Source organism: Furipterus horrens, unplaced genomic scaffold, assembly GCF_987537825.1.
Source record: "Furipterus horrens unplaced genomic scaffold, mFurHor1.1.pri manual_scaffold_2, whole genome shotgun sequence".
Classification (NCBI taxonomy): Eukaryota; Metazoa; Chordata; class Mammalia; order Chiroptera; family Furipteridae; genus Furipterus; species Furipterus horrens.
The window spans coordinates 169,491,441-169,505,173 of record NW_028327172.1 but is presented as its reverse complement, the minus strand read 5'-3'; the positions used below and the strand labels follow the sequence as shown (position 1 = coordinate 169,505,173).

Here is a 13,733-nt window from a genome sequence, read left to right as displayed (position 1 = left end):
TAAAAAGTGCCCTCTAGTGCAACACTTACCTGCTTGATTTCTCGTAACAGATCTGCATCTATGTAGTATCTTTCTTCAGATTTGACTGCTCCAAAATGATTCTGCATCCTGATTTGGGACATCAGTTCATTTAGTCGGCCCTAAAAATAAAACCTAGTCAAATTACAACTGCTAACAACAATAGCCAATTCTAAAAAAGAGAATGATTTCTGTTTAAAGGACAGTTATTACTCTATTAAAGATATCTAATTCACAACATGATTAAGAATCAACTTTAGAAAGGAAGTTTTTATTAAAGAGAACAAATATTTAAAAGAACAAGTGTACAAGATTGCTCTTTTTGGAGACCAAGTAATATTTTTCTGCAAACCCACCTGAAATGAGTTCTACTTTTATGACTGCATAAATACTTACCTTAAACTGAGTAGGCGCATTTAGTTCACACTGAATTGTATCTAGCTGAACTCGTAACTGCTCTTCATCAGCTTGGATGGCATATCCACTCTTCCTCTGAATTTCCTGTTTGATTAGGACCTATACAAAGAATACCCATCAATACCAATAGAATCATTTCTTTCCTGTTATACAAGTAATTTTATTATAATAAGTTGTTGAAAGAAATCAAATGAATAATACACTAATACTTCAGTATGAATCTTAGTTAAGATTTGAATTATATTTGTCTATTTTTATTAGGGAAGTTACATTAGTACATGTAATGTAATGCCGTAATTTTCATGCATAATTAACCAATAATCTACTCAATTACCCTACTGAGGGGCATATATTTTGTTTCTAGTTTTGACACTACCAACAATGCTATACAGTAGTCCCTCTCTATATCACGGTTCACTTATTGCGGCGTCACTGCATTGCGGGATTTTCTAAAATATTATATTTAAGTATTTATCGTGGATTTTTCGCTATATTGCGGGATTTTGTGGTACTATATACGTATGTTGTAAAGTTATGTAGGTTTAAGAATGTAGACCAAATGTAAGGTTCCCACTTCGCATGGGGGTCTAGAATGTTATACCTGCGATAAGTGAGGGAATACTGTAATAAACATTTTTGTATATATGAGGTTTGTCTAGAAAAAGTCCAGCCATTGTTAATATAACAGACCAGTTTGCATGACATTGGTGTAACCTGGCAGCCAAGGAGAATGGACTGGAATGTGTATGTGTGAACAATGATGACTTCACTGTACTAGTCATTGGGGGTGGTAGAAGCAGTTGAGTGAGCATGTGTACTGTGTGGCTGTCGCATTCAAAATGAGTACAGCAAAGGATCTGCATCAAATTTTGCATTAAGCTTGAACATTCCTACCAGAAACTACTCAGATGATTCAGAAGGCTGCAGCTACAGGCAACTGATGACTGGCAGCTTCATGATAACAAAGTGCCTGCTCATACATCATGTCTTGTGCAGTTGTTTTGCAAAACATCAAATCACCCAGGTGACTTAGTCTCCCTACAGCCTAGATTTGGTGTCTTGTGACTTCTGGCTTTTCCCAAAATTAAAATCACCTTTGAAAGGAAGGAGATTCCGCCCATAAATGAGATTCAGGAAAATATGACAGGGCAGCTGATGGCAATTGGGAGAGAACTGTGTGAGGTCCCAAGGTGCCTACTTTGAAGGGGACTGAGGCATCACTGTCCTGTGTACAATGTTTCTTGTATCTTGTATCTTCTTCAACAAATGTCTGTTTTTCATATTATATGGCTGGTTACCTTCTGGACAGACCTCCTATCTTTATTTACTGATATAGATCCCAAGAATGAGATTGATGGGTTTAAATGTATATTTTCAGTCTAACAGAAGCTACTAGATTGCTTTCTCTATAAAGATCCTAAAAATGTAAATCCACTAGCCACATGAGTACACTTCCCCATATTCCTGTCAACAATCCGTTGTGGTGGTAAATTTTTTCCCAACCTGGTGAATGTAAAGGGAACTCCCATTTTTTCTTTATCTGCATTCCCACATTATGAACTGCCTTTATGCATTCTTTGCCTATATTTCAACTGTTATTTTTGTCAAATTATAGAATGTCTTTGTATAATACTAATATTTACACTATAGCTAAAATCTGTGCTGTTTCTAAATTCAAATTTGTTTTTTTTTTAAATCTACCACTTACTGACAAAAGGCTTCCTTCTGCTATCTTTTGCTATACAAACTTTCTAATTCTTATGTAGTCAATTTTGTTTTATATTTTCTGACACTCTGACCAAAAGTCTCTCCAATTCCTAGACTCATAAATTTCTTAAGAGTTAAGTCTTTAATCCACCTTATTTTTGTGTAATGGTGTGGTACAGTGGTCCAATTTAATTTTTTTCCAGATGTACAACAATTACTCCATTATTTATTTAATAAACCCACTGAGCCCTGGCTGGTGTGGCTCAGTGGACTGAACCTTGTCCTGTGAACCCAAGGGTCACTGGTTTGATTCCCAGTCAGGGCACATGCCTGGTCTGTGGGCCTATTTCCCTGGTTGGGGGTGTGTGGGAAGCAACCAGTCAATATTTCTCTCCCTTTTTTCTCCTTCCCCCTCCCTTCTCCTATCTCTAAAAGTAAATAAAGTTTTAAAAAATCAGCTGAATTGAACTCTCACTTTTGACATACTTTTTCTTTCTTCCTATTGGTAGACATTAATTCAGATATTATATTTTCCTCATGAATTTACTCCTAAGCATTTTATAGTTTTTTTCATCACAGTAAATAATTTTCCTGTTTCCACTGATAGTATTAAAAAGCACCAATTCTGTACATTTATCTTGTATATGGCAATTTCTATCATTTATTCTAGATATACAATCATGTAATCAGCAGAGATTAACTTAATCTTTTTTCCAATGTTTATATTAATATTTAATTACCTTTCTCATTATATTAATGAAAACCTCCAAGAAAACACTAATACTGTGGGTATCAGTGTTGTTTCTGAATGAGATTTAGTGCTTTGCTTCTTAGAATATTTACTGTTCAATTTTGGTCTTTATTATGCATTTTTCCTTTAATTTTTTTTTAATGGTTTTATTTATTTATTTTTAGAGAGAGGGAAAGGGAGAGAGATAGAGTGGGAGAGAACATCAGTGTGTGGTTGCCTCTCACACGCTCCCAACTGAGGACGTGGCCCGCAACGCAGATATGTGCCCTGATGGGGAATCAAACCAATGACCCTTTGGTTCGCAGGCCAGCACTCAATCCACTGAGCTACACCAGCGAGGGCTCCTTTAATGTTTTGATATAAATTATGCTGATAGATTTCCTGTTATAGAACCAATCCTGCATTCCTGAAATAAGCCTTAACTTAGTTACAGTACATTCCTTCAGAATTTGATAAGTAAATGGATTCTTTTGGCTTGTGTTTCATTTAGAACTTAACACATTTCTGGGTTTTTTGGGTCAGATTTATTGAGATATAATCCACATACAACAAAATTCACCCTTTTTAAATGTACAGTTTTGTGAATTTTGACAGCATGTTACCATCACCCCAACCAAGATTCAGAACATTTCCATCACCCCAGAAAGTTCCTTTCTGCCCTTATAGTCACTACTATACCCTCACCTTCTGCCCCAGCAACTGATTTGTTATCAGTCTCTAGGTTTTCCATTAGCATAATGTCATTATGAATGGAATCATAACCTTGTAGCTTTTAAGTTTGTTTTTTTTCACTTAGCATAGTTTCATCTCTATTAGAAATATCTCTTTATACGCTTTTATTTGGGGGCACTAAAAACAGAGATGTAATATGGTGCACTTGGTTTGGAAAACAGCTGGCAGTTCTTCAGAAAGTTAAAGGGAGAGTTATCATATTATCAAGCATTTCCAATCCTAGGTTTAATTACTCAAGAGAAATGAAAGCTTATGACCATGCAAATGCTTGTACACAAGCTGTTACAAGTAACATTATTTATAATAGTCACAAAGTAGAAACAACTGAAATGTTCAACTGAACATATAAGATGCAGTATAATCATACAATGAAATATTTATCAATAAAAAAGGAACACAGTACTGTATGTATAATGCAGATGGACCTTGAAAATGTACTATGTAAAAGAAACCAATCACAACCCCCCCCCCCATATTATATGATTCTGCTTACATGAAATGTTTTAAATAGGTAAATCTGTAGAGACAAAGGGCTGGTGGCGGGTAGGGGGATGGCTTGGAATGGGGAGTGACCGCTAATGAGTACAGGGTTTCTTTTTAGGGTGATGAAAATGTTCTAAATTGTGATGACGGCTACACAAGACTGAATATACTAAAAACCAATGAACTGTATACTTTAAATGGGTACACTGTATAGCATGTAAATTATCTCAATAAAGCTGTTTAAGAAAATGGAGAAGTTGTCTATACTTTTCCTTTTGTTTAGAATAATTAAAATAACTTTGGAATTAGACTTTTAGTGGTTAGGCAAAAATCAGCAATGAAAACTATCAGGCCCTGGTGTACTTTCCCAATTAATAATATTTTTCTCAATTGCTTCTACGGTATTTGTCTATTTAGTATTTTTACCTCTGTAGATTAGTTTTGGTCATTTCAATTTTGCTGAAACTCATTTGTTTCCTCTAGTATCCAAATCTGTTGCCCTGAATTTTATACAATATTATTCTTCTGTATATCTATGCTAATGTCTCCTTTTGAATTTTTTCCCTTTCTTCAGATTCATGAGGTAAGTTTCTTTTTCCTTTCAGACTCATGAGATATTTAGCCATTTCAATGGTCTTTTTAAATAAATAGCTTTCAATGTGTTCTTTCTACTATGATTAAATTTGTTCTTTCACTCACTTTACATATTTATTTCTCACTGGTTTCTTTTGGCTTTGGATAAGTACTAAGTTCCTTATTTTCTGCATTTGTATTTTAAAAATGAAGACTTTTTAAGGCTATAAATTCTCCTCTGGGTACAGCTTTTGCGATATCCCACTGATTCTTGTATATGTTTCTGTTTTCACAATAGTTCATAATTCCAGTTTTTGTGGGTATTCATTCTTTTATTTCCCCTTGTTAATTTGGAAGTTCTATTGTTGTTTTCCATCCATTAATGGTTACACTCTCTTTTCTAGCACTCAAAATAAAAAATTTATTTTCTATTTTAATGAAAACTAGGTTATTAATGCTCTGATGCATGCTTTCTTCATATCAAGATGATTTACTTCTTTACTGCTTTCCCCACCCTCTCAATAAGATGTGAATTTTAGAATATTTTTAACTTTCTTTACCCAATCCTGTGAGACTGCTCCTCGAACTTCCCGAACTTCTAGGTTTTACTGAGAAAGTTTGCTACTTTCAGTTTTGGACTATTATGATTATCTTTTAGTCTGTCTTTCTCCCATTGCAAAATATCTATATTCAGCACTTCTGTCACATATATAGTATTACAAATTAAAAAAAAAAAAAAATGCAGGGTACTACCTGTAAGGTTCTATGGGAAAGGTCCATGAGTTTCCTCTTGTATTGTGCAATTTTGGCCATAGTTGTAGTTTGATTCTTCTGTAATTCACCAATATCCTCAGATATAATCTGTTAAAAAAAATTTTTTTTAAGGTAAATCAAGTATAGATATCACAACTATTTATCACGTTCACCTATATACAAAGTCTGATTTCTAAGATAAGCCTGAGATTCATCTCTCAAAATACACTCTTTCTCTTTAAATCTGTCTTTATATTTCTTCCCCTTTGTACATCTAAACTTAAAAAGTACCTTCTCTATACACTGCAAATTTTTTTTTGCATTTCAGTTGCATTTTACCTTTCTTGATATAATAAAAGCATAATATGCCAAAAATGTTGCTTATTTTCTTCCATCTTCAATATTAAAATGGATACACAAAAATTCACCAATTTTGCTAAGTTTTTTTAAATACACGCTGATATGACTGACAGCTGTCACAATACAATCTAACAAAATTGTTTTGAATGAAGTTAAAGACAACCAAGCACTACTAGAGCCATCTTACAGAAAAAACCAAATGAACTTTTTGGCCAACCCAATAGTAAATCATTCCACCATGAATATGTTAAAGAGTCAATTCTATACGAACTATATATTTAATGTAATTTCAACTAAACCTCTAGCACTTTTTAAACTGACTCTAAAATTTATAGAATATCCATAAAGAGCTTATTAAAAACTCTGAAAAGATTGAAGACTCACTGCCATATATTAAGATATACTACAAAGCTATATAACAGTTAAAAAATGATTTAAGAACAGACTACATCATATATATACACACTTGGATTGATGACTGTTCTGATAAATCATTGGAGGAAAGTATCAACTTTTTTGTAGATGACACTGGAAAAATTGGCCTACTATTTAGAGGAAAATAAAGCTGGGTTCGTACTACTTACTACTGTATGTATACATGAAAAAGTTGAACTCCATGAAGACAAAAAAAACAAAAACAAATGTAAAGGGCTAAATTCTATTAGAAAAATGTGTAGGAGGTTTTTAGAGCCTGAGGTGAAGAATGGTTTCTTAAGCAAATTCCCAAAAAGAAAACACAAGGCAAGAAATGGATGGAAATCATTAAAAAAAGCTTCTCTGTTCAACTAAGGACACCAAAGACAGAGATGAGATAGTAGAAGATATCTGCAATGATATAAACAAAGGATTAAAATCTATAGTATATGATAAACTGAAATAAATGAAAACAATGTATGAAGCCTCAGTAAAAGATCTGACACAAGTTATGAACTATTTCAATTCTGGACAAGATGAACTTAAGTACATGCCACTCTCCCACTGAATATAGCTTTAAAATTGGGACCGAGTGCCTGAGCATTTGTTTGAGGACTCTGAAAAATAAATAGTGGCAGGAAGGTAAGGGAAGAAGGCATGAATTTGAAGTACCACTGCACTGGTGATGAGTTTAACATTTTTCCCCCTCAGGCAGTCCCCTAGTCTGACTTCGACACAGCCCAAAACCGGGAAGTGAGCAGCTCCAAGAAAAGCCTACTAGCTTTGGTGTAAGGGGACACACTGTACCATCTAGAGAAGGGTATCTCATCTTTAGCACTACAGGCACAGGCCTACCTCAGAGACGCTGTGGGCTCAATTCCACACCCACGCAACAAAAGGGTTGCACACATTTTTAATTTCCAGTGCATAAAGTCACGTTGACACTACACTGTAGGCTGTCAAATGTGCCATAGCATTATGTCTAAAAATGTAATACCTTAATTTAAAAACATTTTATTTTAAAAAATGCTAAACCATTATCTGAGCCTTCAGTGAGCCATGACATTTTTGCTGGTGGAGGGTCTTGCCTCGATGCGGACGGCTGCTGGCTGCTCAGGGTGGTGGCTGCTGAAGGCTGGCATGGCTGTGGCAATTTCTTAATAAGACAACAATGAAGTCTGCTGTATTGACTGACTCTTCCTTTCCTTAACAATTTCTTTGTACCATGTGATGCTGTTTGATAGCATTTATCCACAAAACTTCTTTCAAAATTGGAGTCAATTGTCTCAAATCCTGCCGCTGCTTTATCAACTAAGTGTATGCAATATTCTAAATCCTTTTCTGTCATCGCATCAATCTTCAAAGCATCTTCACCTGAAGTAGATTTCACCTCAAGGAACCATTCTTTTTCTTTTTGGCTCATCCATAAGAAGCAACTTTTTACCCACTTAAGTTTTATCACAAGAAGGCAGCAATTCAGTCACATCTTCAGCCTCCACTTCTATTCAAATTCCCTTGTCTCCACCACATCTGCAGTTACTTCTTACACTTATGTCTTGAACTGTTCAGTTATCCACGAGGGATGGAATCAACTACTTAAAAACTCCTGTTAACGTTGATATTTTGACCTCTTCCCCATGAATCACAAATGTTCTTAATGACATCTAGAATGGTGAATCCTTTCCAGAGGTTTTCAATTGACTGCCTAGAGGAATCACTATCTGTGGCAGCTATAGCCTTATGAATTGTATTTCTTAACTAATAGCAGTCCTGAAAGTCAAAATTACTCCTTGATCCATGGGCTACATAATGGAAACAACATTGATCTTGTACATCTTCATCAGAGCACTTGTGTGACCAGGTGTATTGTCAACGAGCAGTAATATTTTTAAAGGAATCTATTTCCCCCCTGAACAACAGGTACTAACAGTGCTTAAAATAGTCAGTTAATCATGTTGTAAACAGATATGGGGTCAATCAAGCTGTGTTGTTCTATCTAAAGAGCACAGGTAGCATAGATTTTGCATTCCTTATGGGCCCTAGGGTTTTTAGAATGATAAATGAGCATTGATTTCAACTTAAAATCACCAGCTGCATTAGTCCCTAATAAGAGCCAGACTGTCATTTGAAGCTTTGGAGCCAGGCACTGACTTCTATTCTCTAGCTATGAAAGTCCTAGATGGCATCTTCCTCCAATACGTATTAGGCTGTTTTGTCTACACTGAAAATCTGTCGTGTAATGCAGCTACCTTCATTAATTAATTAGATAGATCTTTTGGATAACTTGCTGCAGCTTCTGTATCAGCACTTGCTGCTTCACCTTGCACGTTCATGTTATAGACACAGCTTCTTTCCTTAAGCGACATGAACCAACCTCTGCTAGCTTCTGACTTTTCTTCTGTAGCATCTTCATCTCTTTCAGCATCAGAAAACTGAAGAGAGACCTTGCTGGCCTTGCTATAGATTAGTCGTAAAGAAATGTTGTAGCTGGTCTGTCTTCTATCCAGACCACTAAAATTTTCTTTATATCAGCAATAAGACTGTTTTACTTTCTTATCATTTGTGTGTTCACTGGAGTAGCACTTTAAATTTCCTTCAAGAATATTTCTTTTGTAGTCAAATACTGGCTCACTGTTTGGGGCAAGGGGACTAACATCCAGTTTATCTCGGCTTTCAACCTGCCTTTCTCACTAAGCTTAATCATATCCAGATTTTGATTTAAAGTGAGAGACTACAACACTTTCACTTTTATATAAGGACTAATTGCAGTATTATTGTACCTCAGGGAATAGAGAGGCCCACGGAGGGAAAGAGAGGGGAAAGGCTGGTCAGTGCAGCAGTCAGAACACACAGAAAATTTACCAACAAACTCCATCATCCTACATTGGCATGGTTTGTGGAGCCCTAAAACATTTACAATAGTAACATCAAAGATCACTGATCACCGGAACAAATAGAATAATGAAAAAGTGTGAAATTGCTAGAACTACCAAAACGTGACACAGAGCCACAAAGCGAGCAAATGCTGTTAGAAAATGGCGCCAAAAGACTTGCTGGAATGCAAGGCTGCCACAAACCTTCAAACTGTTAAAAAAAAAAAAGGGGGGGGCCGCCTCTGCAATGCACTATAAAGTCAAACGCAATAAAATGGGGGCATGCTTGTATTAATTTGGCCAGATGATACTTTGTTGCAATGGCACTGTTCTGTACATGCAGGTGTTTATCAGCATCCTTGCCTCTCCTAGATACCTGTAGCCCTCCCCCAGCTGTAACAACCAAACAGGTCTCCAGACATTCTCAAATGTGCCCTGGAGGACAAATGACCACCACCACCACCACCAAGATCTACTGCTCTAGAGCAACCACTGAAAAAATTAAATTAAAATAAAAAAACCAAATGTCCATAAATTAAAAATAGAATGCTAAAAAAATGTCCAAATAACTAAAAAGAAGTTAGAGAAGAGGAAACAGAGGGAACAAAAATCATAATAAAATGGTAGGCCTAAATCCCAACTTTATGCTATGTACAGTTCATTTCAAATATAATATACTCATACAGTCATGCGCTGCATAACGATGTTTTGATTAATGACCAAACATATATGTAACAGTAGCCCCATTAGATTATAATGGAGCTGAAGAATTTCTATTGCCTAGTGACATCATAGTTATCTTAAGGTCATAAGTCATGCGTGACTCACTTGTTTGTGGTGATGCTGGTGTAAACAAAACTACTGCACTGCCAGTCATATAGAAGTATAACACATATAGTAGATAATACTTGATAATAAGTGACTATGTTATTGGTTTATGTATTTACTATACTATACTTTTTATTGTTACTTTAGAGTGTACTCTTTCTACTTCTAAAAAACAATATTGCCATTCCAGGATAGACCACATGTTAAACCACAAAACAAGTCTTGTAGAGTCTAAAAAAAAATACAAAAGACCAATGAAAAGATAAACAAGGTTGATAAAACCTTTAATCAGACTCATCAAGGAAAAAGAGAGGATCCAAATAAATAAAATCAGAAATGAAAGAGAAGTAACAACTGACACCTAGAAATACAAAGGATTATGAGAAAATACTATAAACAACTATATACCAACAAATTGGACAATCTGGAAGAAATGGATAAATTCCTACAGACATACAATCTTCTAAGACTGTATCAAGATGAAACAGAAAATCTGAACAGACCAATTAAACCAACAAAATCAAAGCAGTAATAAAAAAAACTCCCAGCAAACAAAAGTACTGGACCGAATGGTTTCATAGGTAAATTTTACCAAAAATTCAAAGAACACCTATCATCCTCAAACTATTCTAAAAAATTCAAGAAGGAAGACTCCCAAGCTCATTTTTGAGAATAGCATTATCCTAATTCCAAAACCAGATAGACACGACAGTCAAACCTTGGTTCTCGAACTTCTCACATCTCGAACAATTTGGTTCTCAATCAAGCTGTTGACAGAAAAAATGTCTTGGTTGTTGAACAAAACTTCAGTTCTCAACCTGACAACCTGTTCATGCTGCCTGTATGATCAGTCATGTGTCTAATTCGATTTTTGAACAAAGTGCTTCTTGAATAGCCTTCTGGAACAAAGTTCAAGAACCAAGGCTCCACTGTACAAAGAAAGAAAATCATAGGCCAATATTCCTGTACAGATGCCTCAACAAAATACAGTGGCACCTTGGTACTCATTGTTAGTATGTTCCGGAACTTGTGACAAGTGCTGACACTGATAAGCACCAAACAATGAAGGGTTTTTTCTTGCGGGGCAGCATCATGACTCACATAAGTTTTAGCAAGTATGACAAGTCCCCAGCAAGTATAAAGTGCTGAAACTTTTTTTTCATCAAAGACGAGTACAGGGTTTGACAAGTTCTGAAGCCGACGAGTACCGAGGTATCACTGCATTAGCAAACCAGATCTAGTAATACATTAAAAAGATCCTACACCACGATCAAGTGGGATTTATTACGAGGAAGCAAGGTTGGTACAACATCTGCAAATCAATTAACATGCTACACCACATACATGAAATGAAAACTAAAAGTCATATGATCATTTCAATAGATGCAGAAAAAGCATTTCACAAAATCTAGCATCCATTTATGATAAAAACTCTCAGCAAAGTGGGAATAGAGGGAACATACCTAAACATAATAAAGGCCACATATAACAAATTTACACCTGACATCATGCACAATGAAGAAAAACTAAAAACATTTCCCATAAGATCAGGACCAAGACAGGGATGTCATTTTTCACCACTCTTATTCAACATAGTACTGGAAGTTCCAGCTATAGTTAACAGATGAAAGAAAAAAGAAAGGAAAGAAAGAAAGGAAAGAAGGAAGGAAGGAAGGAAGGAAGGAAGGAAGGAAAAGAAAGGAAGGAAAGGAAGAGAGAGAGAGAGAGAGAAAGAGAAAGAAAGAGCATCCAAATTGGAAGGGAAGAAGGGAAACTGTCATTATTTGCAGATGACATAATAGTGTATGTAGAGAACCCTGAAAATTCCACCAAAAAACTACTAGAACTGCTAAGTAAATTTGGTAAAGTAGTAGGATACAAAATAAATATTCAGAAATCAGTTACATTTTTATACAACAATAATGAACTATAAGAAAGAGAAACTAAGAAAACAATCCCATTTACAACTGCATCCAAAACAAACAAAAAGAAAACACCCAGGAATGAATCTAACCAAGGAGGCAAAAGATCTCTATCAGAAAACTCTAAGTCACTGAAGAAAGAAACTGAATAAGAAACAAATAAATGAAAGCACATACCATGCTCATGGATAGGAGTACTTAACACTGTTAAAATGTCCATACTTCCCAAAGCAATCTATAGATTCAACGTAATTCTTACCAAAATACCAATGGTGTTCTTCACAGAACTAAAACAAGTAATTCAAAAATTTATATGGAATCACAGAAGACCCCAAGTAGCCACAGCAATCTTGAGAAAGAACGAAGATGGAGGTATCATTCTACCTGATAAGAAAGGATATAGTAATCAAAACAGCATGGTACTGGCAAAAAACACACACAGATCAATGGAACGAAATGGAGAGCTCAGAAATAAACCCAAATAACATATGACAAAGTAGACAGGAACATAAAATGAGGTGAAGACAGTCTATTCAATAAATGGTGTTGGGAAAATTGGACAGATGCATGCAAAAACAGGAAACTAGATCACCTCCTTACACCACAAAAAATAAATTCAAAATGGTTAAAGACTTAGATGTAAGACATGAAACCATACAACTCCTAGAAAAGATAGGCAGTAAAATTTCTTTTCTCTTAGCAATATGTTTTGACATCCCTCCTTGGGCAGGGGAAACTAAGAAAAATAAATAAATGAACAAATGGGACTATAAAACTAAAGTTTTTGCACAGCAAAGGAAACCAATAACAAAAAGACAACCCACTGAATAGAACTTATTTGCTAATGATACATCTGATAAGGAGTTAATTTCCAAAATGTAAAAATTACTCATACTACTCAACACCCCCCCCCAAAAAAAAAAAAAAAAAATGAGCAGAGGACCTGAATAGGTGATACCCAGTGATTCCACTTCTGGGTATATATCTGAAGAAACCGAAATACTAATTTGAAAGAATATACGCACCCCTATGTTCACTGTAGTGCCATTTACAACAGCCAAGAAATTGAGGCAACCCAAGTGCTCATCAATAGATGAGCGGATAAAAAAGCAGTGGTACATATATATAATGGATTATAACTCAGCCATAATAAAGAAATGAAATCACATTTGTGACAGCATGGATGGACCTAGAAGGTATTATGCTAAGTGGAATTAAGTTAGACAGAATAAGACAAATACCATATGATTCACTTATATGTGGAATCTAAAGAGCAAAACAAACGAAAAGAAACAAACAAAAAAAGAAACAAATTCATAGTCAGATTGATGGTTGCCAGAGAGTGGGGGGTTTAGAGGACTGTGTGAAAAGGTGAAGGGATTAATAAGTACAGCATAGAAAATAGTCAATAATATTAACCATACATAGTGCAAGGCGGGTACTTGAAATATCGGGAAAACCACCTTCTAAAGTTTTGACTGTTTAACCGCTGTGCTATACACCACAAGCTAATACAAAATAACACTGAATGTAAACTAATTGAAAAAAACAACAGCAGTGTGCTGCATTACACTGGAAGCAGCCTCATGTTTCATGCTTACCACATTTCCTGATCACATCATTTTCTCTTGTACCTGATTTAATTGCATGTCCCTTTGTACAGTAGCTACTGCAAAGGCCTGTAGCCTAGAATCAATAGGCTATACCAGACAAATAGAGACTGTCCTAAGTTTGTGCGTACATTTGCACAAAGATGAAATTGCCTAAGGACACATTTCTCAGTGGCACATGACTAGGTGGGTTAAAAGTAAAAGGATGGCAAACAATACACCATACGAAGAAAGCTAGAATGGGTTTATGTTAATATCAGAGAAAGTAAACTTCAGAGCAAAGAAACTTACT

At 35.4% G+C, this 13,733-nt stretch overlaps 1 protein-coding gene across 2 annotated transcripts in view; it reads right to left on the bottom strand.

Annotated features, from left to right (window-relative positions):
• NUP54 (nucleoporin 54) overlaps positions 1 to 13,733 on the bottom strand; it is a 28,084-nt gene that overhangs the window by 2,759 nt on the left and 11,592 nt on the right. For both annotated transcript variants that reach the window (XM_090266739.1, XM_090266740.1), the window contains 3 exons: positions 5,435 to 5,542; positions 415 to 534; positions 30 to 140 (listed from right to left, as the gene is read on the bottom strand). In XM_090266739.1, coding sequence (XP_090122865.1) covers positions 30 to 140; positions 415 to 534; positions 5,435 to 5,542 — 339 coding nt within the window. The remainder of the gene's footprint in view (positions 1 to 29; positions 141 to 414; positions 535 to 5,434; positions 5,543 to 13,733) is intronic.